Genomic DNA, 25,032 nt, shown 5'->3' with positions numbered 1-25,032 from the left:
GCCTCACAGAGCTGCTAGCATGTCATTTCATTTACTCTAATGTAGTCATGGATATTTAACGGAGAGCAACACGTTTCACTGAAGAGTTTAAAGGAGGAGAATTTTTTAAAGTCCAAGTATGATTTCTGAAGTTGTCAAAAGGAATTCTGAAAATGAAGAGAAACTTATTTTGTGACTGAAACAGCAGAAAATTAACTGATGAATACACTCATAATACTTTCTTAAACGAATTCAAGTGCACAGTTGGCATGATTGTTGCAACAGGTTTCCTTAGTGAAATGTGGCCATCACTGCTGCTGCTTCAAGACTCAAAATGCAGAAAGAAGCATTCGCACAGCCAATCCATACTTTCAAGCTCCATTTAATGTCCTAGCAAAAGGAGTATGTGACTGTTCTAAGGAGTGAGTAAAATAGAAAGTGCATTCTTTTGATCACGGGCGTTCAACATAATAAAAAAAGATTAAAGCAGTTTCTTTTCTGTCAGACGGAGCAGAATTCTTAATTTTGTAGAAATAGCAAAGAAATCAGTAAAGGTACTCTGTTGGAGTATTTGGTGGTATGGTGTAGATCAAAGGCACATCACAGCTTTGCATCTCACTGGGGATTGTTGCACACGCACAGAAAACACACATACACATGCACAAGCCTTCCAAGTACATTTCTCCGACACACAGTCTTGTGATCTACAGTGAAGTCGATGGGAAGCGGTCATGGAGGAGTTCTGAGAGTCGACAAATGTTTATCCAGAACACGGTGCTTTTTAATTTGGAGCCTGTAAAAGGGATAACATAGCACTGAAGAACGCCCATCTCAGCCTTTATTAAAGTGGATATGATCTGAGAGAAATCAGACGAAGCAACGGATGACCAGAGGGGCTTTTATCTCGGATTCTGTTACCTGTGAGTTGTCTTCTTTTTTTTTTAAATAGTATTCTTAAAGAATGACCAGTATATCCTTGGTTACAACTGTTCCCACTCTAACAGTCAAAAAGAAAGAAAAAAAAAATGAGAGAGAAGAAATGAACATTCAGTAAACATTCTTCTCTAAATGCAGCTTCCCTTATATAATCTGTAATTTTCCTCTGTCATTATGTATACATAACCAAGTTTAATAACATACCAATCAGTGGTTATTTCACAATTGGAAAAAAGCACAAAATGTTTACACTCTTTTACAGGTAAATAAAAGTTTTTCTTGAACTCTTTTCAATAAGGGCGTAGCATAGTTCAGTGTTCATCTTGTCCGTCCCCTCGTTCTCTGTTATTCTGCTATTAGATCTTTACATACAAATATTGACAAAGTGGTGGCTCGTGCTCTGAAGCCTTCGAGTCTTTGAATGAGTAATAATCACAAAGAGGAGGAGGAGGGAGGAAGGGTGGGAGCAGCCCGGAGATGCTGGAGGAGGTGAGGGGAGGAGTGGGGGAGGAGGCTCATAGCTGGCCCTCGCTGCAGTGGCTGTCCTGACTGCCGCCGGGCTTCTCTGCGTCCTGACTGGGCAGCTCTTTGAGGATGAGGGTGGCGCTCTTCTCTGAGAACTCGTCTCCGTCGGGCTCCAGTCCATCTGGACAGGGCAGCTTCAGGAGCTCCTCTCTGAGCTGAGCCGTGTGTCTCTGCGGGGACGACACAAACGCAGACAGGGTTCAGAATTTTCAAGTACAGCTGGTAGAAATCCCATTCAAAGACCTAAAACTGACAGGGTAGTGTAACTAGCTGAGCAGGCGACCCATAAACAGGGGCTACAGTCCAAGACACAGCGGCCATTTGAAATAAATTATTATTTTTTTGTTTGTTTATTGTGAATGCTTGTGTATCTGCTGCATAACAAATTGCCCTTCAAGGGACAAATAATAAAGTTGAAGTATCACTCCTGTGTTCTAATGCTACATTGTGTTAGCTATGGTGTTGAAAGGCTCATTGATGATTAAAAAAACCCTTGTGCAGTTATGTTAGCGCATGAATAAAAGTGTGTTTTCATGGAAAACATGAAATGGCCTGGGTGACACCAAGCTTTTGAACAGTAGTGCATGTAGGATTGATAAATGTTCAAATATCAGTGCCATTATGACAGCTTTGGTCCTGACAATTCGATTTGTTTGCTTTACTTTGAAAAGTTAAGTTGTAAGTTCTCTACAAAATGAGCCAAACCACTAGCCTAGCCACGCTACACCCATGTTCTGAAGGCACAAGGGTCTAGGGAAGCTCGACAGGGAGGGAGGCGGGCTAAAAGGTTGTCTATCAAATCACTCTGCAGCAATTGGGTAGGTATACAACCAATCAGCGCAACGAATAGGCTGACGTAGTTCCTAGAGCGCCCGAAATCAGAGGATGCGGTAGTTCAGTGAAGCCTTATTTATACAGTCAATGGGTGAAGCTCAAGTATATTACAGACATGTTAACAGAAAGATTATTCAGAGTCGGTGCTAATGGAGCTCAACGACTGTTGTCGTTTTTGTTGTCGACCATGGCAGAGAATTAAATTCGTTGCCGTGGGTTGTCTAGCGCGGCTAGGCTAGCTGTTTCCGGTTGTTTCTGTCAGAATCGTCGCGCCTCTGTCGTCACTTCGTTACGCCCGCCTTCTGACTCTACACTTCATGGTGATTGGTCCGGCCAGTTTTAGGAGAATCCAGCCTCGAGCCTTATGGAGGGTAACTAGACCCACCCTGGCAGAGAATTAAATCCGTTGCCGTGGGTTGTCTAGCGTGGCTAGGCTAGCAAACCACATCTGAGGTTCAACTCTTTCAAATAATATGAAGACGGACCATCTTTTGCTCCCAGTGTTAATAATCAGAAGCTTTTACAATAAGCTGCTGCACATTTACATTCAGGTACCAGCAGAGAGAAGAATAGCTAAGTGTGTTTGTCTGTAATTAGGAAATGCTAAACTAAAGTGGTGGACGTGGTAATCATCATAACTGCTTAACACCTGCACGTTAGCATTTTCAGTTTTCGGTGTAATGTTGTAAGCTTACAGTGTGAAGTCCCTCAATATGACTGATGGTTTGAATTTGGGCTGAATAAAGAAAACTGAGTTGAAGTGAATCTTAGCAAACAGTTTTTTCCAAAAAGTTAATTAACCATCTGATAATATTTACACACTCTTCTAACCATCTGAACGAAAAAATATTTAAACAGCTGCATGAGAAAATGATTTTATTCCACGTTCTTTGTTTCGCCGTTTTCTACTAAGATACGTGAAGCCGACTTTGCTTTGAACGAGGAACACGGTGCAACCTGAGAAACGTCACAAATTCTTGTCTTGCAAACAAACAAAGTTTGCTCCTTCCTCATCAGCACCACTGCAGAGCCCGTCAGTGAGGCTTTTACCCTCCAGCAGCAGCAGAGGAGCCTCTCACTGACAGCTACAGATCACACTGAGCAGCTTTCAAGGTGTCACTGTGTTCCTGGACGGAGAACTTTATCACATGTCACTCCTCTCTCTCTCTCTCTCTCTCTCTCTCTCTACGCTCAGAAATAAAGGCAGAATATAAAAAAAGGTCTTTACTGGCAGCCAGCTCAGGATGAAGCAGAATTTTTTCCACTTTCAAACATGAGTTAGACGGTAGAAAAGATGCTCTTAATAATAATACTTTCCTGCCATGAAAACAGACACCAACAGTATCAAAATGAATGATACTCACTAGGAATGAATGTTATGCGAGTTTTATTTTCCTCACCACACCAGCTGAAGTGTGTTCAGTTCAGCTGTTTGGAACTATTACCTCTAGGTTTGTTAATTACCTGCAGCATCAGACAGCAGCAGGATTCATATGTGCGTCTCCAAAGGGAGAGGGTTGCCTACAGTTTAATACTTTGTAATATTGTGGCCATCCTCTGGTTGAGTCCTGAGCTTTAAGTTTCAGTGTTGTAGCAGACTGAGGAGCGGAACATTCCAGAGAAACACAGAGAACCCAGAGGCCATTTAGCAAAGCTGTAAATTTGGTAAGCAACCATTTCACACGGCAGCTAACTGAAAACTCACACCTGCAGAGAGATCGCTTACTTCAGAATGACCAACAGGACGCCTCCTACCTCCACCAGAACCTCATAAAGGTCATAAAGTGTAAACTGTGAGGAAAACCAGAAGAGGAGATCGTATTCTTCGCTGTAACCGCCTGACCTTTCCTTCTCCCTAACACCCAGAACTGTCTATATAACAATTATCTGAACAGTTTGAAATCCTCAAAATAAGGACATTCAGCATCACTGCAGTGATGATCTCCACATCTGGTATCAGTCTACAATACCAGGTTAATCAGGACCAGTATGGAAGAACACAATAAATCTGAAGTGTTACAGACACCCCTTTCTCTCTGCCACTGCAGTAAAAGACAGATACTCTTATCCCAAGTATGTTCATTTCCTATATCAAAGTCTTATTTCATTATTGCTGAATAAACATGCTTGTACCTTAGTTTACTACACGTTTACTTTCATATATCCTTTTATTATTATCTCAGGAACTGTATTTAATAAACACATCATGTTTGATATCATTTTAATCACATGTTTCGTGAGATTTTAGATATTTGACCAGAATAGATATTTACCAATTGGATTTATGTGTTTGAGAAATGATCTTAAAGTTCTAAAGGTATTTGGTCTCTGACCTCTAATGAACAGTGAAGCTCCAGATCAGCCCTTGGGAGGAACACATCCATGATTTGTTAGATGCCGATTTGAATTTGGCTCCAAAACTTTCTGTATAAAATAAAGTCACTGGAATGCAACATTGGCCAATAGTTAGGTGGGCTAAAACTATGGCTTAAAAAACACAATGGCTTAAAACTGATTTCTTTGTACCTTTTCTCATGCAGGCATTCTTTTTCTGACTACTTACTTTGGGTTGGTTTGGTAAGGATTCTTTTTGACAGTTTAAGTCAGACTTTGTTTTAGTTAAAGTTGGACTCCAATAATACGACAGAGCAAACATTTTCTTTATAGCTATGAGCTTTAACTCCTAGTATTTTTACTCTGGTACTTTTTCAGTGCAATTATGCCAAAGTTCCTCCTTGTCTCTGCTTTCCTGAACCAACTCATCCAGCAGACCATCACAGCTTTATGTCCTGCAGCGGCCTCCCGCTCACAACCACAAAGGCGATGCAAGTATCATTTTCCTGCTGCTAAACAGGTGAATTTACAAGCTACAACTGGTTTTCCAATTCCAGAGAGGTCAAGGAAATCAGAGTTTACAACTTTTGATTATGAGACTAATCAATACAAGTAGATTTGATAAATTTAAGACGATTCAACTGAAATATTCTTGATAAAGGTCTCTTAGATGGCCTACTTCTAAACAATTTTAATCTGCTCCTGTGTAAGCTACATCTCGGCACAATTCCTACATTTTCGCTACACTGCTTAAGAAATCAACAGATAAAGTGGACTGCTTGTTGTTATTTACAGACAGGATCCATTGTGTTTATTTACTGCCAGAGAGAGGAAGAGACGAAACCCTCTCAGGCTGTGTGTGGGGGTTCGTGTGTTTCAGTGTGTGTGTGTGTGTGTGTGTGTGTGTGTGTGTGTGTGTGTGTGTGTGTGTGTGTGTGTGTGTGTGTGGAGCTCCAGTGTGAGGGGAGTCGGCTGGGGACAGAAATTAAGGTGGCCTGTCAAGGGCCCGCTGTCCCCTGCAGCCAACTCACTGTTTATTAGTGGGTCACACACTGTGTTTATGTGCACTGAAGTAACCTGCTGCCTGTCGGCTCGCTCTGTGAAGCCACATTTTGTTTTTTGCAACTTCAAGTTTATTGAATTTTAAATTTCCAACAATGTGGACCGTACTATAGAAAGCACAGCAGCACAATCTCCACACAAAAGAAGGAGAAACAATGCCAAGATGAAGCAGGTAAAAACTGACAATGAAAGATGAAAACAAATCAGCAATAAAGTAAGACAAATTAAAATCAAAGTATTAACCTGACGTTTTAGGTAAAACTGTTAAAGGCCAGAGGGCTGTACTACGAGGAGAGGTGAGTGGGTTACAGAGGTATGTTGAGCCTCTCAGAGTTTTCTTTATCACGAAGGTGTCTCTCTTTTACCCCGTTAGATCTCCATGGTAACTGCTGACCTGGTCTGGAGCAGGTTATGTTTAGAGTTTTGGATTTAAATCGGATGTAAAAAGCGCCTCCTTTTCAACAAAGCCTTTCTTAAAGATTCTCTATGAGTGATACAGACTCTCATCAAAGGGAGTATGTTTTTTCTAGAACCCTGTTGATCCCTACGTTACTAAAACAACTCAATGAAGCCCTGTGGTTACAGTATGACACACAGTATGGATCGTGTTTCCATGTGAATCTACGTGTATTTAGTTGGTGATGCAGAAATCTTATAGGTTTTATTTTTGATGCTGATTTGCTGCTCAGTCCCTTTACTCTGCTTCTATCTGCTTCAATTCTATTGGTTTTGATTACAGATTTCTGTAACATTAAATCGAATGTTCTGGTGAAAAATGCCATCTCCTGCATTATGGGGCGGTGTCAGATCTAAATGTACTTCAAGACAATATTGTGTGTAAATACATGAAGCTTGAAGTTTAAAAGCTTTATTTAATTGTGCAGCTGTCTGGTACCAATCAGCGGCTCCACTGATCAGTAAAATGGATAAATTTACACACGTTTAACAGTTTCCTACCAGCATTCCTGTCCTACATCATTTGCAGTAACAGCACTTTTTACCATCATTCATTTTATGTTCCTATTTGGTCTCCATTAAAACAACCTGCTGGCTGAAGCAGCTGCACATGATGAAGATGAAGAGCTACATGATGCATTAAACATCCCATTTTAGGTGAACGTGCACAGAGTTTGAAGTAAAAAGTCGGAGTAAACAAAGACAGTTGAGAACCACTTTCGTGACTAAGGTTTAGTTTATGTTGAACAGGCTGACACAAAGAAAGCCTGGATATGTCAAACTGGCTTCATAGTACAGTCCTCTGTCGTACAAAGCCAGGTTTTGGGGTTACTGAGGTAACTTAAGGTTTAAGTTGAGGTTTTCAGAGCTGTGATAGTAGTTTGCTTCTTACAGAAATGGTGACTTCAGCTGCATTTCTAACCTGCTCAGGAACAACAATTTTAAATTAAAACGACACTGTCTGGTCCATCTGTTGTGTTGGAAAAAAAGCATCACAATAGAAGACTCCATGCATCTGTACAGATAGTGAGAGGATCTCTGAGGTAGATGTTAGTTTTTAGACATCAACTAAACCCTCTTCGTTCCCTGTGAGATAAGAGTTAGCAGATTCTAAGCACAGGGAATTGCACTCCTCCGTTTTTGTCTTCCTATTGACTACATTTTGAAAACAACAGATATAAGTCTTATAGTGGTATAATACTAAAAAGCACTAAAGCCAGTTCTTGTTGAAATTATAAGGTTTGTTTTTATGCTCTATGAGTGCTGCAGCTGAAAGAATACATCCAATATAGTCTTACACACCATAAGAACAGGCTATATCAAAGAACTTAATTATTGGAATCTACAGCTGCAATTTCAGTCAGGTCTGCTCACACCTCAGTGACGGAGCACTGAGATTAATAAACTGATTAACTCACATTTACAGTCTGCAGTTTTTGATGGCTCCTTCTTCTGACTGCTTTTAGCCTCCAAAATATTTTTAAATTCCTCACACTGAGGCAGGATTATAGGTCGTTGTTTTTGTGAGAAATAAGCAGCTCTACACTGAAGCATGTTTGTCACATCGACTTTTTATGTGGACCTGCTGATAGTACATTCAGAAACCTGGTAGCCAGCTTCGTGTGATCATGAAATGTGACTGTGGTTGTTGAGATTAGTGAAAAATGGTCGTGTAAAAGAGCATGCTGGAAGTAGAGATATCTGTATCTGTAACAATTATGCAGGGGAGGATGACTGGAACCATGATGGTGGGACACTATATGACTATGTGCTGACTGCTCAACAGAAATAACTGCCATTTTTTCACTTTAGTATCTGCTAACAATCGTCTACCTGGAGAGAAAGCAAACTAGGAATGTGATTACATTTCACTGCATACATATCCACTTATCTAGACTGTAACACATATGTGCAACAGCAAGTTTATGAGCAATTCAAACCACAGTGATGCCTGTAGACTTGAACAGTGCTGTGTGTAGATTGTAGCTATGATTAAATCGGACTTGGGATGCAAAATTTAAACCATTTCCTGAACCAGTTGTTGGTCGCATTCACAAGATCAATCAATCAATAATGTCTTAAGATTTCTTCATTTGTCTGCAGTGCTGAACAAACCAGGGTATTTTACAAACTTGAAACTAGATCCAAATCAGAGCTGGCTATCTGAACTCTTGCTGACTCCTGCTGACCGCTGTGCAGTCCCTCCATTCAGCAGGTGAGATGACATTACCTTTAGTGCAGCAGCATGATGGGACATGGTGCGGCCGACCCTCTTGTCGCTGCTGTACTGCTGGATGTCGGCGATCCACTCCTCACACTGAGACATGATCTCTGTTCTCTTCAGGTAGAAGTGTTTGTGGATCACCTGCAAACAGACGTCACCATCAGTTTCAGCCACAATGGAATAAATCCTGTTCTAGTAAAAGACTACAGTTCACAGAAACAAGTCTCGAATCAGGCAAAAAAAAAAAAAAGGGGGGGGGGGGGGGGTGCATGACTGAAGCATACTTGAAAATGCTAACAGTGGGTTCGCCGGTAGCTGAACTGGTTGAGTGGGCGACCCATAAACAGAGGCTAAAACAACAACAACATTTTTTAATTGAGACAAAATGTTCTGCTTGTCCTGAGATGTTACAACTCCATTACAAGAAGAGGAAAAGAAAAAGAGAGGCACACATCAGACACACAGACTTCTGATGTTATATTTATGTTTGTATCAGAGTGAACGTTACACACACATGGCATCTTGAAGTGCTTTAAAGACAGCATTCGCATCATGGAAACAAACTGGCATTTAAAGGGGTTAAAACCCTGAAAATAAATGATTATTTGGTAATGTTGGTAAATAACTTTATTAAATTACATTTTTATGGCCATTTTTTGGACACCTTCGTCTTTAAGGTTCAGAGTGTGTTTTTTGACATAGCATAAAAAAATAATATTAAGATAATAAAGTAAGAATAAATGACTGCAAGTGATGGAAAATGATGAGAGGCCATTAGTTATGTATTAACATTTGAAATAGAAAGCTGAAAGTGACATATGTTTTTCAAACAAAGTCATGAGAAAAAGTAGAAATATATAACAGTGGAAATGTCCAGTTTTCTTCAAGTGGTTTTATGAATTCCATCTTAACCAGAGTAACTTAATCATCACACTCATGGATAACTAACCTGCAGTTTGAATTCAAAGGGAACATGATGGGTGGTGTTAAAAAAGAGTTACGTGACTAAATATGACAGAAATGGTAGGAAACCACTGTAATAAAGAACACGCCAATGAGAACTAGATCAACTTCTGTCTTCATCTCTACATCACTGAGGGGCTGTTTATTCTCAAGGGTGCTTACATCACTCTCTGACATCATACGTGCAACACTCTGCTCAATGGATGATGCCAATCATCTCCACCCAAGTCCCCCACTTCCCTGCCCCTCCAGTCGACTTCCTAGCAACCGTCGCCAGGGCCGAGCCATCAGTATGCAGCGAGCACTGTGGTGGATGTGTCTGTAGCTGCTGCTCTGAGGGTGGAGGGAGGGAATTTGCTATTATGGTGTCTGCTGATTTGCTGTTTACCAGGAGAAGAGAGGCAAAGAGGCAGCTGAGAGGGTTTGGGGACTACTTTAATCTCTCTCTTCCTTCTTTATCTCCCTCTGCTCTCCCCATCTTCATTCCATCTCCTCCTCCACTCAATTGTTCCTCTTGTCCAACCTCCCGAAACCCACTCCCCCGGCTGCTTCAGTTACATCCAGTGAAGGGGGGCAACGGTACCCAGCAAAGAGAGAATGTTTCAAGGTCACATGTGTGGTGAGCATGAAGACATCATCTGCTCCTGGAGCTTCCCTAAGGGGCAGACGACACTGCCCATATACAAGCCATGATGAGAAACAGAATGACAGAAGCACATGCCTGAAATAATGCACAGTTATGATCTAATATGTGTTGTTTTTTTAGAGAGGGCGTTTTCCCTGGGGCAGCATGTGGCTTGGGCTAGCAAACGTTTGACTTTTGGTATTTGGACACAGCCATTGATCACAGCGTGGAAGGAAGCTCTATATGCAAACCACCGCTGATAATGAAACGTACGAGGGACTACAGCGTCTTGACAAATGGCCTTTCAGGAAATGCTCGTCTTTAGACATGCACATACACAGGTACCTGGTGAAATGTAAACACGAGTACATCCAGCTTATATGTGCAGTCAGAGACAAGCTCCTCTGATGGAAAGCCAGCTACTCAGTGACCTTTGAGGGAATGCTGTCCACTCATTATTCCACAGGGCAACCGCAGGAGGAAGAGCAGCAGAAGAATAGATGTGTGGAAATGCTCGACATGTGAAGGGTCAAGGTTGAGAGTGAATCATGCAGCCAATAAAAAGTTCCGTAATCTTGGTTCTCTGTATTCCGTCAGTAACATGCCAAGGCTGCTCGTACATCCCCTCCTAACCCTGACCGCGGCCCTGACGCACCCCCAGACAGCAGCATAAATATTTCCAATGCTCACATTCCACACAAGCTTCCACAACCCAAAGGTAGAACACCAGCAACGTAAAACAGGCTCACACTGCTAACTCAACCATGATTCATTTTAGACACTTGTTGTTTACCTGGTACAGTAACACGTAACTTTGAAACAGCTCAGTTTTAAAGACCAGGTGCAGTTCTGATGAGGTGAAATCTAAATCTAAATTTGAAGCCAAAATAGTCCAGCAGAAGTATTACATAATGATGCCATTCCCAACATTCTCAGGTTGACAATCAAAGTGTATCACCTTCATGGTACAGACTGGTATACCCCAGTCAGTGATGGACAGCATAGTTTCATCAGCATCAAGAAACAAGTGATGAACGGTTCTATACTGGTGACAAGACTGCAAGTTTCCAATCAAGCTAGTATCTTTTTGAGACCGCAATTTGTCTGCATGCCAACTACAATGCTCATGACTACAATGTTAGCATGGTGATGTTTACCTTAGTCTGCATATTATTTTAAAAAGTTAGCATATTGATATAAATGCTGCTCAGGGTGAAATGTCCATAGTATTGTCTGTGTTTGGTCATACACCAAAAAACTGACCAATCTTGCCCTAACATGGCTAAAAAAATTGATTCCTATATTGGAACTATGAGTAACCTATCATTCTCTTAAGCCATACAATTAGCTCCCAACCAACAGTACATGTCCAGCAGTTTCATGTAAAAAGCTCGCTATCTCAGGGCTTTAGATAAAGTTTTCTGTTTGGCATGTTGAGTTGAGCAAGGTCGATTGATAGCATACGGAACATCTGCTTAATGACAGATACCACAATTTGCCAGTGGTATCCATCCATTATCTATACACTGCTTCATCCTCATTAGGGTCGCAGGAGGGCTGGAGTCTATCCCAGCTGACTTAGGGTTAAGGCAGGGGACACCCTGGACAGGCAACCAGTTTATCACAGGGCCACATATAGAGATAAACAATCACACTCACATTCACACCTACGGACAATTAGAATGACTAATTAACCTCGCCGTCACATTTTGCTGTGTGTGTGTCAGAGTTACTATGTGAAATTGCATGTAATGTATGAAAGGTTTGTGTGTGTGTGTGTGTGACTCAAAGTGTTTACTACTCAGCAATTGTGCAGCTGTGGAAGGTTCACGGAGTGCAGCTCTCAATCCACACGGCCACGGCCTCCCGATGTCAGCACAAGAATATATAGAAGGGGATTCAACCTCCAATGCTACTCATGCAGCGCAATCTGTCATACACCCCCCTATTCTTTACCACTATGAATCCAATTGTCTAGTTCACGGCACGGAACCTCATGCTGTGAGGCTGAAAGGAGGGACGGTGCTGGGGCTTTCTGCCTGAGATGATGTGGAGCTAGTTAAGGATGCCACCTGTCAGCGGCTCTGGAGGCCCTTTCACACTTCAGTGTAGATGTGAATATGATGGCGCTGCCTTTGCTCTCACTCAAACATACATAAAACCTGCAGTTGGAACTCCCCTTTGATGTTTAAATTACATTAGATCCCGATAGCTGCTGTTTGATTCTAAAGAATAGCTGATCCAATAAAGAAAGAAGGGCACAGTATTTTGGCTCGTACTCTAATCCACTGTGTGCCAAACCACTGACTCCTGTCCTCTGCCTGCTGAGTTGCTAATGAAACGTAAGTGACAGATGAGCTAACTGGTTATGATTAGGTCATTGCCTGACTAACACAAATAAAGTAAAGAAAGGTGTGTGAGAGCAAGCTGCGTTTGTATTTGCGTCATTAACTGCATTTATTTTAAGGCACCAAAAGCGTCTTAAAGAGTAATTTTTGCATGAAAATAAAGTAAGCAAGAGTCACTTGTTAGTCTTCAGTGCTCCACCAATGTTTGTCTGCTATTGATGGCATGCAGCGTATACACAACATACCTCACTACCATTTCACAACTCTATTAAGTTATTAAACCCACATATCAGTATTACACCAGCCAGGTGCTGTGCTGTTTCCTTAAAGTTGAATTTCACCTTCTTCAAAGTCGCTTGTTGCATTTGTGAATCCTTTCCTTTAAACATGCACATTTACTCTTGTTCGTTCTTTCCGTCTCACACAAACTCACACAATGATCCATATTTTAACATGCGACCCATTGTTCTTAATTCCACCTGACAATCTGCTGCTGCATAATTCAAGCCTGCACTCTATTCTCTAGTTCTGCCTCCAAAAATAGAACGTTGTAACATTGGTCTCTCAGCACACTTGTACCAAAAATAAATGTTGTCTGTGCCATTATATCCCACTAATCCTTCACTCACATGATCAGAATAACAACAGAACAATAGTCAGTAAGAACCTATGGAACTGTGCGTGAGTGCATGGAGTCTTACTATCATAGCCCTCTCTACATCTACCTCTCTCTCTACTGGCTGACAAATAAAGACCAAATGCCAAAAAAGAATCTTGAAAAGAGTGTGCCTTCAAAAACATACAGCATTTTTCTATTTGTCTATGTGTAAGGCAATGAGTGCAGGAATCTGTGAGGTCCAAAGTGTGAGGAAATGATAAAAAGTGTGGATTTTAGTGTTGCTAGAAACACTAGAAAAAAATTCAACTAAAAGTCTACATTTTTCAGCATTTCTCACAATTGAATGGCAACCTATTAGCATCTTTTAAGAGCATCAAATTGGGTGTTCACTTGTGAGCTTGCAAATGCAGAAGTTCCAAGAAAAAAAAAGTCTCGATATCTTTATGACAACTGCACACTGGTTAAACAATCCAGCGCAAAGTAGTCAGTGGACACTGAGTCAAGATTGTTCAGTAAAACAGCTCACTGCAATATATCACATTTTGTGCCTAGGGAACAGAGCTATACTCAAATTAGGGTGAAGTAGTCAACAGTGTGTCATGCAGAACCAACAGGAAGCAAGTTTTCATTTCAGATCAGAGGGAATGAGGCTGAATGAGGACGATCTTTGGAGATCGGAAAAAACAAAAAAAAAAACAACAACAACAAAACGAAAAGTTGAAGCTCTGGTGGAAGGCAGTAAGTGGATCTTCAGTTGAAATTGCTCAGTCAACTGCTGTTTCCAAGGACAAGAACATGAGATTTTCTCAAGTCTGTACAGGGAGGGAGGATAATGTAAAGTCATAAGTTCTAAGAAGTTCTAGAAGAAAGGACACGAGGTCATTGAAATATGAGTTTATTGCCTCGGGTTCATTATAAATAGTAAGTCCTGGTCAAGTGAGAAAAACAATGTTTATATGGTAAGATGAGTATAATGTCACATATACACTTAAAACTGCTGGCTGTGGAATTGTACTATTGTCACAGTGGAAATGTACAACAGATTAGAGGGAATTTTCACAACCAACCAAATCAGACGATAGCAGAAAGTGTAATCCTGGTGGAGTTTTTTTTTTTTTTTTTTTTACAGAGATACTGGCTGCACTACTACTGAATTCCATGCTGAGCTCATATGGTCACCACAGTCTTTCTGTGATAAGGCAGCATCAGTGCTGAAAATGAGGTCAAAATGAATGACAAATGCAAGAAGTTGATTGAGACAGTCAGGAACACAAGCTGCTGGTCATAGACAGCTATCAATCAGGTCACAGTACGACTCAGGTACTTTTTGTCTCTGGTTACCAAATCAAGCAATCACAGACAAACTACAAACATACTCTGCAAATGAAAAACAAAGTTATTATTTTAATACCTAAAACAAAAACAATGACCTTTCTAAAGTATAGGATTAGAACGGTGGAGCTGTTGCAGGTAAAAGCCTGCTATTCATCAAGAGAACCCTGCTGGAACAGCAAAGGTTGATATAAAGGCTTCTGATGAAGCTGAACAGCAAAATCAGACAGCTGCAAGAAGACAGAGGCCAACCAGTTCACATGGAGGGCATCTGCTAGAACAAGCTGAGCTACTCAATTGATTTTCAGTCATTCTGGAAGACAGACACCAAAGACCTACAGGGACAGTGTTCGGAAAACATACATAAAAAAATGCATTGGAGTTTAAAACAAAAGCAGCGCTATGAGTCAAAGAAGAGAGATGTGACAGATGTGGTGCATATCTGTGCTCAACCACAAAGATGGGTCATTGTGAGGATGACTCTCACTCCCACTCATAAAAGTGCCACATTTCTGTCAGGATTCAAAGTGCTACAGAGTACGCCTCATGAGGAGTGACACGGTGTGCTTAGCCAAATTAGAGACTTGACAGAATCTGTCTCAAGTTGCATCAGCTGAGCCGCAGCAGGAAGCACAGCGTCAGCAGACATTGCTGCATCTTCAGCACCAAGAACAGCAGATGTAAGTCACAATGCTGTATGTTCAACAAGCAATGCAAACCTTTTTCCAGCTCTATGTCTGAGCTGTTTGACGGGTCACCACTGTACTGTGAGAGAGTCTTTTAGCACATGAAAAAGGACCCCTGGCTGTGATTGGACATTAGAGTAGAGTCTGAGCAAGTAGGTAAAAAATCTACACGATGTCTCTTAATACATCTGGGCCTCCATGTGCTGCCAGAGCAGTTGTGGTGCATCTTGGCATTGCTTCTCTTAGTTTCTGGGACTCTGCTGAAAGGACAGACTACCTTTCTTTCATAAGACATCCCATCATTTGGTGTTCTGATGGTTGTAGCAGAGGCACTGTGACACACAAGTCCAAAATCTCCCACAGGATGAGACTAATATCTGGAATTAGGTGATTAACATCCTATCATGCTCTGCAGGATTTAGTAAAATGCTGAGCAGGCTCAGATGTGTTTTTTCAGAGAGTTAGTCAGGTTTACCTGTCTGTAGGAATGTTGTATAATGTACCAATACTGGAAAAGTGTTGCAATACTCTGCCACTAAAACCTACATTCTGCCACATTTTCTTATTCTGAGTACTTAAAGAATGGGAGTGTTTTAATAGACACTGTGTTTCCTCTGAGCTGCGTTGATGTGGGACGGTGGGGCAGTGTGTGTGCAGCACTCTGCTTCCACTGTTTGCAGGCACAGTGAGCAAATCAACTGCTTTTTTCTTCTCTCTTAAACACACTGCAGCAAATTGTTGGCCGGCCATGGATTGTCGACAAAGTAGACACACTTATGTCCATGTCCTTAAACATAAGTGAAACGAGTGTACCACTATTCGAGTCTGACAAGAAAATTAAGGGCGAACATTAACGATTGAACTTTGCTTAATCTTTTTAGCTAACTTACCGATGTGGTCAGTGGGCAAATGTAGCATTCATACCAGTAATGCTGCTAAAAATCAGGAGTTCACAAGTATGCAGATCAACACCAGCTGCAATAAATAAATTCCTGAACAAAAGGTTGAGGCGAAATTGTATATTAAAATACAGCTGCACTTATCTCTACAAGGAAAAAAATGTCAGAATATATCCTCCTTTTCCAGTGTAAGCTGATGTGTTCCAACCCCACAGTGTTTGAAAGAGCATCCCCATCTTCCAAGCATGATATCCCAGTTTTCCTAACTGGAATTCTGAATAGATGGGTGGTTTTATTCTTTTGGGAATTAAGAGAAAGAAAGACCTGACTGTTGTATTACTTCCATTGATAAAAAAACAACAACAACAATTTTTTTTCATGCTATCTGATTTATATTTTTGCTGCTGCATTGCCTATGCATTGCAGCATTAAAATATATTGAGGAAGGAATTGTTTCGACATAATTTTGATAGCGTGACAACACTAGTTTGTATTTTGTGGTGAATGACTGCTGGAGTATTTACATTTTTGCAGCCTGGTTCCTGAATTCTCCAAACAGGTCTGGTGATGCTCTCACTGAAAACTGCTTCCTCATCTTGGAGAAACTATCAATCAAGCACCATCTTCCTCCATAGAAAGCCTGCTAACCTGCTCCATTCATGGACAAATAACAGAAATATGAGAATGGGGACAGGCATGGATGGGCTCATTGCAGCTATTTGGGCTGCAAAGTCGATTTACGGAAATAATGTCGACTCATATTTCCATATCTACTGTCACAAAAACCAGTAGCTGTTCTGAGTAATCACTACCGCAGCTCATTTGTCGATGAAAATGACTCCTACATTCACCTAATGGCTCTCTACTGACTGGTGATGGCAAAACTAAATGAAACAACACACAATGTCAGACGGAGTTCATTAAGTAAAATGCAATGGCAAATGAGTCAGACCATCATGCTAAGCCATTAGCAAACTTGCACGACATGACATTCCTTTTATCATACCACTTAGCACTGTCTCTGTGGAATCCATCCGTTTCATGACCAGTGTGAATCTAACATATCAGTCTAAGCGAATGTTAAAGTGCTAGCTTGAGAACTGGAGCCAACAATTTATGAAAGAGGCAAAGCTGCGCCCCTTGCAATATAAACTTCATTCTGTAAATTGTTTAACATTACCACATGTTTAATCGTCTGTAAAAATTACACCTAGATCAAGCCTGAACAAAATGTGATCAGTATACCAAAATGCTTCAGCATGAACATACAGTTTGAGATGTTCTTCTCATATTACTTGCCCAGTTTCACTCAGACCAAAGCATTTCAGAAATGTAGGGAAAAAAATGATAAACACAAAAAAACTCTATTAAATCAAGCTTTCTCATGGTTTTCAGCAAGAGGAGGATGACTACTAAATCCACATTGTTCATGGCTCGCTGTTTTCCTCTCTGTGTCGATGTTTGTCTCAGCCGAGGACTTAAAGGTGCTAAAAGGCCAGTGGTGAGAAAAGCACATGGGAGTATCTCACCAAGCTTAATTGAATTTCTATGTGTGTATGTGTGAGATTGCTCAGTCGGGTGGCATTGCCAAGTCCTGCTATGTCCTCTTAATATCTTTCGGTTCAATGGTCCATTTCACTGACTGGCCGGGTGATGTCATGGACCCAGTTTTCTTTAATCCAAGCATTGCCTGCTGTGCAAAGGCCAAAGAGACGGACAATATTTCACCTTCAGATCCCACAGAAACACATGCAGCTCTGGATGCACGCAGACGCAAATGTAGCTCATACAAATAATTCTACTCAGATGATTTTATGCATTCCCTGAACAAATCTGAAAATCTACAACATTTCTGATAACCTGTGGCTGTGAAAATCATGTCTACTTTAATCTTTGTCAAAGAGACTTCATTGCTGTGTCGTTTTCCAGTGCAGATTCCAAAGATCAGACTAATAACAATACATTTGGAGACATAATTCTCACCTTGATGGCCTACCAAGCACAGTCAAGTTTCAGTCTTTCCAGGGTGAGTGTGGATACATTAAAATGGTACAAAACGCTAGAAGGTGAGAAGAACAAACCGGGAAATGTAGCCCACTACAACATGCTTTCAAATAGAAGACTTGCATGGGATTTATACCTCCAGGACTGAACAATACACAGTGTATTCCAGACACTTGTAAATGCTCTCTGATGCATAGCTGGGAGGCCAACTCGTTGTGAGAGCTGGACAATAGAGTAATGTCGGTCTGATTATATTATTGTTCTTAGAGAACAATCTCAATCATGTTTGATATCATCAAGTCACCTGGAATAACTTTAAAAAGTTACCTGGGAGGAACTGAATAACAAGGAAGTGGATGATTTAATCAGATTTCTTTTGTGGGTAAAATTGTTTATATCTAGTTACATAAAGATGACCAATGTAGGTGTGGAGATACACGTATAGAAAAGTATTTAAATCTGAATATTGATCAGAAGAAGTATGTTTTTTTTCCCCATAATAGTTCAGCCTAAGACTAAATTTGGAATTTGATGGCTTTAGAAAGTCAGTGAGCTGTAAACCCCCAAACCAAGCTTCTAGCAGTCCACGTTTTCCTCATTTTCTCCCATCAAGGTGACTGGATCACTTTGCTTTCCCTCTGTTCACCTCCTCTCTCAGCCTCCTTTTCCTTTCTAAAGTGCTCCTCTTTCTCAGTACCTCTTTTCTGACATTTCTGAGTGAGCCTGCTCTGGATGAGCAGACTGAATGATTGTTATCTTCCTTGACACTATCCATCTCACCATGGGCCATTTAAAGGATCGAAAGAAATCGAAAACTGTGAGGAGGAAAGGGGCAAGTCAACCTCCACATAATGTCATCCAGCGAGGAATAAATAGGTGGGGAGTGTATTTCAAACGGCCCTCAGGGTGGCTTTTGCTTAATGGATTGATTCTTAAATACTGGGGTAAATGTCAAGAGGTGCAGAGGTATGTAGCTAATATATTATGGTAATAATTCTGTATTTCATTGGGCCTTTGTATTGGAGGTAGAAAAAAAGAGAAAAACCGTTACGAACTTGAAGACATATAAAATGATTCTTCTGTAAAGCACCAAAAGTGGCAAATTGAACAAAATCTGCATTAATGCTGTAGTCTGTAGTGAAGGTGTCGGTTCATGTTTGGGCTCTTAAACGTAACCCAAACCCTTAAAGACTAACAGGCTGCCTGTGGCCAAATCAGTATGTGTAAAGCAGGTTTGGATTGGGTGTCATCCCAGTATATTAGAATATCATATGTTATCATTAAGCGTACATTTCAATAATAAATCACATACATACTGACAACTTTGCATCATTCTTTTTTTGTTCACATTCAAAGAGTAACGTCCAAAGTAAGAGAGTCTGTGCCGAGTTGATGCAGAAACTACAGGTGAATGGTGGCTATGAGCCACACTGGATTTTAAAAGTTATATACACGTGTGTCATATTTATGACATATTTAACATCAGACATGAGAGTAGACATCTTCAGCATATGTGTAAAAATATTAACTGTCAGTGTATTCACTACTGGTTGTTTCAGAGTAATTTTGTTTTTTAACATTTTCCTCTTTGTCCTTATCCCCTCATACAAAAAACAAACTTGTCAATATCAAGGTGTATCCAACCTCAATCTGACAAAAAGGGGTTTCAAATGGGGACATATTAGCAAGACAGGACTGAAAACAATGTTATTGTATAATTAAAGGGATAGTTCGGGATTTTTGACATGAATCTGTGTGGCATCCCCGTCAGCAGTGTTGTGCATTCACACAGACTTACCCCCGACAGCGTCCGGTGAACAGAGATCTGGTCCGGTTTTGGTCCAGATGAAAGTAGTCCGGCCAGTTTGCTGGGGTCACGAAAATAAAGCGTTTTCTTCTCAAACCAATATGTGTTCGAAAGAGTGATATATTTGCATTACAAAACTGTTGTCCACGAAAAAGTCAGACCTCGTAAACGCTTGGCACTATTTTCGCTCCCTTCATATGACTCCGCGCTGCCTCCAGCTGGCAGCCGTGCAGGTTTCACTTTGTTTACTGCTCGTAAAGTTAACAACAACATGTCTGACTACGACAGCGATGATGAATATATTGACTTCAGCATTCAGCCAAGGGGATATCTTTATGAACCCGAATATAGTGAAGCCGAAATTCACCAGATGGAGTTAGAACGGGCAGAGAGAGAGAGCGGGTGGACAGAGAAGTGGAACAAGTTGAAGCTGGAGCCGTGAGACACCGGGTGACTGATCAATGGTGGTGTACTTGTTTCAAGTGCGAAATAATGCCGACAGAGGGTGAGATGAGAATGGGATCTCATCATGCCACAGATGCAAGACCTTTCAATTGATGAGGAGGCCAGCTTGCCAGCTCCTGTCTGCATCACACATCATAATGACTTCCCTGCACTCCTGAATGCATTCCTAAAATAAACTGGAAGAAGCGTCCCAGGCCAGCTGGACCCGACGGTCAGTTGTCTTCAGAGTAAGTGTTGCCTCCTCAGTTTTTGGTTGAATTTTATAACTTTATACTGTACAAGTGATCCACTTCTCTGTCCACCCTCTCTCTCTCTCTGCCCGTTCTAACTCCATCTGGTGAATTTCGGCTTCACTATATTCGGGTTCATAAAGATATCCCCTTGGCTGAATGCTGAAGTCCATATATTCATCGTCGCTGTCGTAGTCAGACATGTTGTTGTTAACTTTACGAGCAGTAAACAAAGTGAAACCTGCGCGGCTGCCAGCTGGAGGCAGCGCGGAGTGATATGAAGGGAGAGAAAATAGTGCCAAGTGTTTACGAGGTCTGACTTTTTCGTGGACAATGGTTTTGTAATGCAAATATATCACTCTTTCGAACACATATTGGTTTGAGAAGAAAACGCTTTATTTTCGTGACCCCAGCAAACTGGCCGGACTACTTTCATCTGGACCAAAACCGGACAGGATCTCTGTTCACCGGACGCTGTCGGGGGTAAGTCTGTGTGAATGCACAACACTGCTGACGGGGATGCCACACAGATTCACGTCAAAAATCCCGAACTATCCCTTTAACACCTTCGAAGAATGAGACGGTGGGTATTATTATATTACATCAGTTTATCTTTGCTTTGATAATAGGAATATACTAATGGAAAATATTATTACATATCATCTTACAACGACTGTTTAATGAAAAAAAATCAAACAAAAATATCTATCTATCTTTTTACCGAGTTTATCTTTTGCTGTTTCAAGTGTAAATATGTCCATACTTGTAGTAATTAAGTGATCATAATGGAGCAGAGTGACTTGCCAGTTTTGGTATTGTTTCATAAACATACAAAGACTTAAAAACGGTTAGTGATGATAGAACTAGGTTTAGGTTTCAACAAACACTGTGCAGATGAATATTTGTGAAAGAGTGATTCCTACCTCTTTGAAGCATGGTGACGGGTTACGCATCTGTTCCAGCATGGCCCACTTGACAGTGGCCTGCCGGATGTTTCCATCATACTCCCGGGAACTCTGGGTGCCACTAGGAGTGCCACGTGAGCGCTCATACCCAGGCTCATTGAAGTAAGGTTCAGCCACCAGGATGAGGGACTGCACCGACACTAGCACCTACAGCAAATGAAAGGAGAAGCAGGGAGAAATGAAATGATTAATACATCCAGGATTCCCACTGCAGATCAAACAGAACATTCCAGTGTGGACTCCTAATGACAAAAAGGTAGCATTTTTAAGTTTTTAGAAGAGCTGGGAAGACCACATTCAAATGCGATTTAAGTTTCCTTCTAGTTGTGTACAATTCTGATCTATTAATTAGCTTGACATCCCCTAAGTGTCCTCAACATCTACAGCCTCTAAAATTATCTTGGCAGTGGACACTTAGAAGAGTGTCTGACAAAAGCAAGGAATATTTTGGCCTCATAAAGATACATCCTCAATATATCTTTATTAACAGTTCGATTAATGCTTTGGCCTGTCTCAAGGAGACTAAGGACGTCCTCCTACGTCTCTCTCTCTGTTCCAAGCCACTACATCACCAACAATGACGATGTTGAATTTGGAGGCCTGCCTGCTGGCCCCAGCCACACCAGAGCTGGATGAACTTGAAAAGCTTGATCAAGTGGATGCCGATGACCTTCAGCTGACACTGTGTGCATGTCTTAAACTGGGTTGCCTGATTTTACAGCCGATTTCTACCCTGGTTGATGACCACTTGATTCAAGCCCACTTTCCCTTTCTTCTATTCACCAACCCCCTTATTTTCCATTATTGATCTGCAGCACGGTAACTGGAATGATAATCAATGAAGACATCTCTATGCACTCTTCAACCCTGCAAATGAGGGAATTATATAAAAAAAGAGCAGAGATCCTTTTCAAAGGGTCTCTAGCTCGCTTGTTGTTGGATCAATACATATAAAAAATTAATGCAAGAGTGTGCATGGTAAACAACTAAATAATGATGTGGGTGTGCAGCAACATGCTGTTTTTAACGAATTTGTGTATACATTCACAAGGCTGTATGGCATCTTGGATATTCAGTAGTCCCTTAATGGTGTAGGGCTATTCCAATTCAATTCTATTTTGTCACCTTAGATGGTGAATTTATTTGTTTATTTTTAAAGTATTAAAGATATTCCAATAATATAAGTCTTCTTAATGGTCTTACTGATATAAATGATAATATAATAATCTGTTTCATGAATATGGCATGTGTCATTTTAGGAATATGGGTTATCTGAATATGTGTTGTTTTGTACAGAAGCAGACATTTGGATATGAGTGACTTCGGGTGAAATAAGAGTTGTGCAAGTAAATAAGTGTTTGCAATGCAACCTGCATGACACCAGCTGCCACAGCTTAAATCTGCGGTACTTTTCCACTTCATTTTCATGCGTTTAAAGGAGGGAGGACAATGACCTTTTTAACAACACGTCCATTATTTTGCATTTGGTTTTTGCAAGAAACTAAATAAAAAGATCATATTTTCAGTTCTAAGTATTTCAGTATTTCATTTTAAAATTTCAAATAAAAATCCTAAGTGCTTACATAAACAATAATTGTAATACATTTAAAAAGGTAGATTTTTAGGACTAGAATGACTATTTGAATAGAATCCTGTCTTGAATAAGCTCCTTAACTTCACCGCAAGAAAATACAGCATAAAGAACGTAATGATTTGAAGAAATTGAAAAAGTAATCTTTAAACATTGTCAGTGTTACACTATTCTCACATAATATTCTTTATAAAAATCATTAAGATGTTTTTGTGCTGTGCAGCCCATTTTGAAAATTTGCTTTCATTCAACGCACATTTTCAGCCACATGAAACCACCTATGGCCTTAAAATGGCACAGGTATCTACGAAAGTAAGAAAGCAAATATTAGCTGGATATCTTAATAATTTTGAGCCATGGATGTCTAATCTCTTGGACAAAAACAAAGCCAAGATTTGTCACTATGTGTTTTTTTTCACTACTGAGTGGCTGTATCACACACACAAAATTCCCATCTTCGTTTCACAGCATGACAGCGTAGCGCTACTGAATCGCAATGAAGCATCTTTACCTGTTTAGCCTAGCACAAGTAAAAATTAAATACAAGTTAAGCGCATTGGGCAAGAAGAAAATGAAAATAAAAATCATTGAGAATTTAACACATTTCATCTGGTATAATGCTACAAGTGGATTGCCAACAGAGAATGTGATAATAGTACTAGATCAAGTCTAAAAACAGATGGTTTGGGGCTAAACGTGCAGTTGAAGCCAAGTGATTCTGACTTCAAGATGAGTGATGTGTGTAAGCAGGCACAACCTAGAGGCTCAAATGATAGTGGTTTGTGTTTGGCTTGATTAGCACCCACACACGGTCACAAACACATAAAAAAATAAAAATAACGACTTTAAAAAGAATCCTTCATGTCAGCTGTCGAGACACGGAGCCTATTAATACAGAGCTCCTGGTAGTGTAATGACAGGGCAGTGATAAACTGCAGCCTGCGACACAAAGACTCACAATAACTGGCCTGCTGATCCATTCAGACAGGTGACTCTGTTTTGATGGATCTCCATCTCACCTGTAAAAAGCTTGAGGTCTGTGGGTTCCATTTCTCTTCTGGTCTCCCATGCCATGTGTTGAGGATACTTAAACAAACCTGATTAACAAAACACATACACAAAGACAAGAAAAAACATTCATGAATCAGTATCAGTAGAATGGAATATACACTGATCAGGCATAACATTATGACCACTGACAGGTGACTAACACTGATCATCTGTTCATCATGGCACCTGTTAGTGGGTTGGATATATTAGGCAGCAAGTGAACATTTGTTCTCAAACTCGATGTGTTAGAAGCAGGAAAAGTGGGCAAGCGTGAGGATTTGAGCCAGTTTGACAAGGAGACTGAGTCAGAGCATCTCCAAAACTGCAGCTCTTGTGGCGTGTTCCTGGTCTGCAGTGGTCAGTATCTATCAAAAATGGTCCAGGGAAGGAACAGTGGTGAACTGGCGACAGGGTCATCGGTGGCCAAGGCTCACTGATGTACGTGAGGAGGGACGTCTGGTATGTGTGGTCCGATCCAACAGGTGAGCTACTGTTGCTCAGATTGCTGAAGAAGTTATGCTGGCTCTGACAGAAAGTTGTCAATACACAGTGGATCACAGTTTGGTGGCCTCATAGACCAATCAAGGTGCCAATGCTGACCCCTGTGCACTGCAGAAAGACCAACAACAGGCACGTGTTCACTGGAGAAGCAGACCACAGAGCAGTGGAAGAAGGTGGCCTGGTCTGATGAACCACGTTTTCTTTTACATCACGTGGATGGCCAGGTGTTCTGCTTACCTGGGGAACACACGGCACCAGGATGCACTATGGGAAGAAGGCAAGCCAGCGGAGGCAGTGTGATGCTTTGGGTAATGTTCTGCTGGGAAACCGTGGGTCCATCCATCCATGATGATGTTACTTTGACATGTACCACCTATCCAAGCATTGTTGCAGACCACGTACACTCTTTCCCTGATAGCTGTAGCCTCTTTCAGCAGGATAATGTGCAAAAATGGTTCAGGAATGGTTTGAGGAGTACAACAAGGAGTTTGAGGTGTTGACCTGGCCTTCAAATTTCCCCAATCTCAATCAATCCAGCATCTATGAGATCTGCTGGACAAACAAGTCCAATCCATGGAAGCCCCACCACCCAACTTC

General features: G+C 41.0%; 1 protein-coding gene across 1 annotated transcript in view; it reads right to left on the bottom strand.

Moving 5' to 3' along the window:
* Positions 1 to 345: 345 nt before the first annotated feature.
* The window catches only part of birc6 (baculoviral IAP repeat containing 6), a 131,560-nt gene continuing 106,873 nt past the window's right edge, over positions 346 to 25,032 (bottom strand). The window contains 4 exon segments of the mRNA XM_051959794.1: positions 346 to 1,610; positions 8,357 to 8,491; positions 21,252 to 21,440; positions 23,904 to 23,981. Coding sequence (XP_051815754.1) covers positions 1,431 to 1,610; positions 8,357 to 8,491; positions 21,252 to 21,440; positions 23,904 to 23,981 — 582 coding nt within the window. The 3' untranslated portion in view covers positions 346 to 1,430.

The sequence above is a fragment of the Acanthochromis polyacanthus genome, chromosome 15 (assembly GCF_021347895.1).
Source record: "Acanthochromis polyacanthus isolate Apoly-LR-REF ecotype Palm Island chromosome 15, KAUST_Apoly_ChrSc, whole genome shotgun sequence".
In the NCBI taxonomy this organism is placed as follows: domain Eukaryota; kingdom Metazoa; phylum Chordata; class Actinopteri; family Pomacentridae; genus Acanthochromis; species Acanthochromis polyacanthus.
This window is presented reverse-complemented; position numbering and strand designations above follow the sequence as displayed.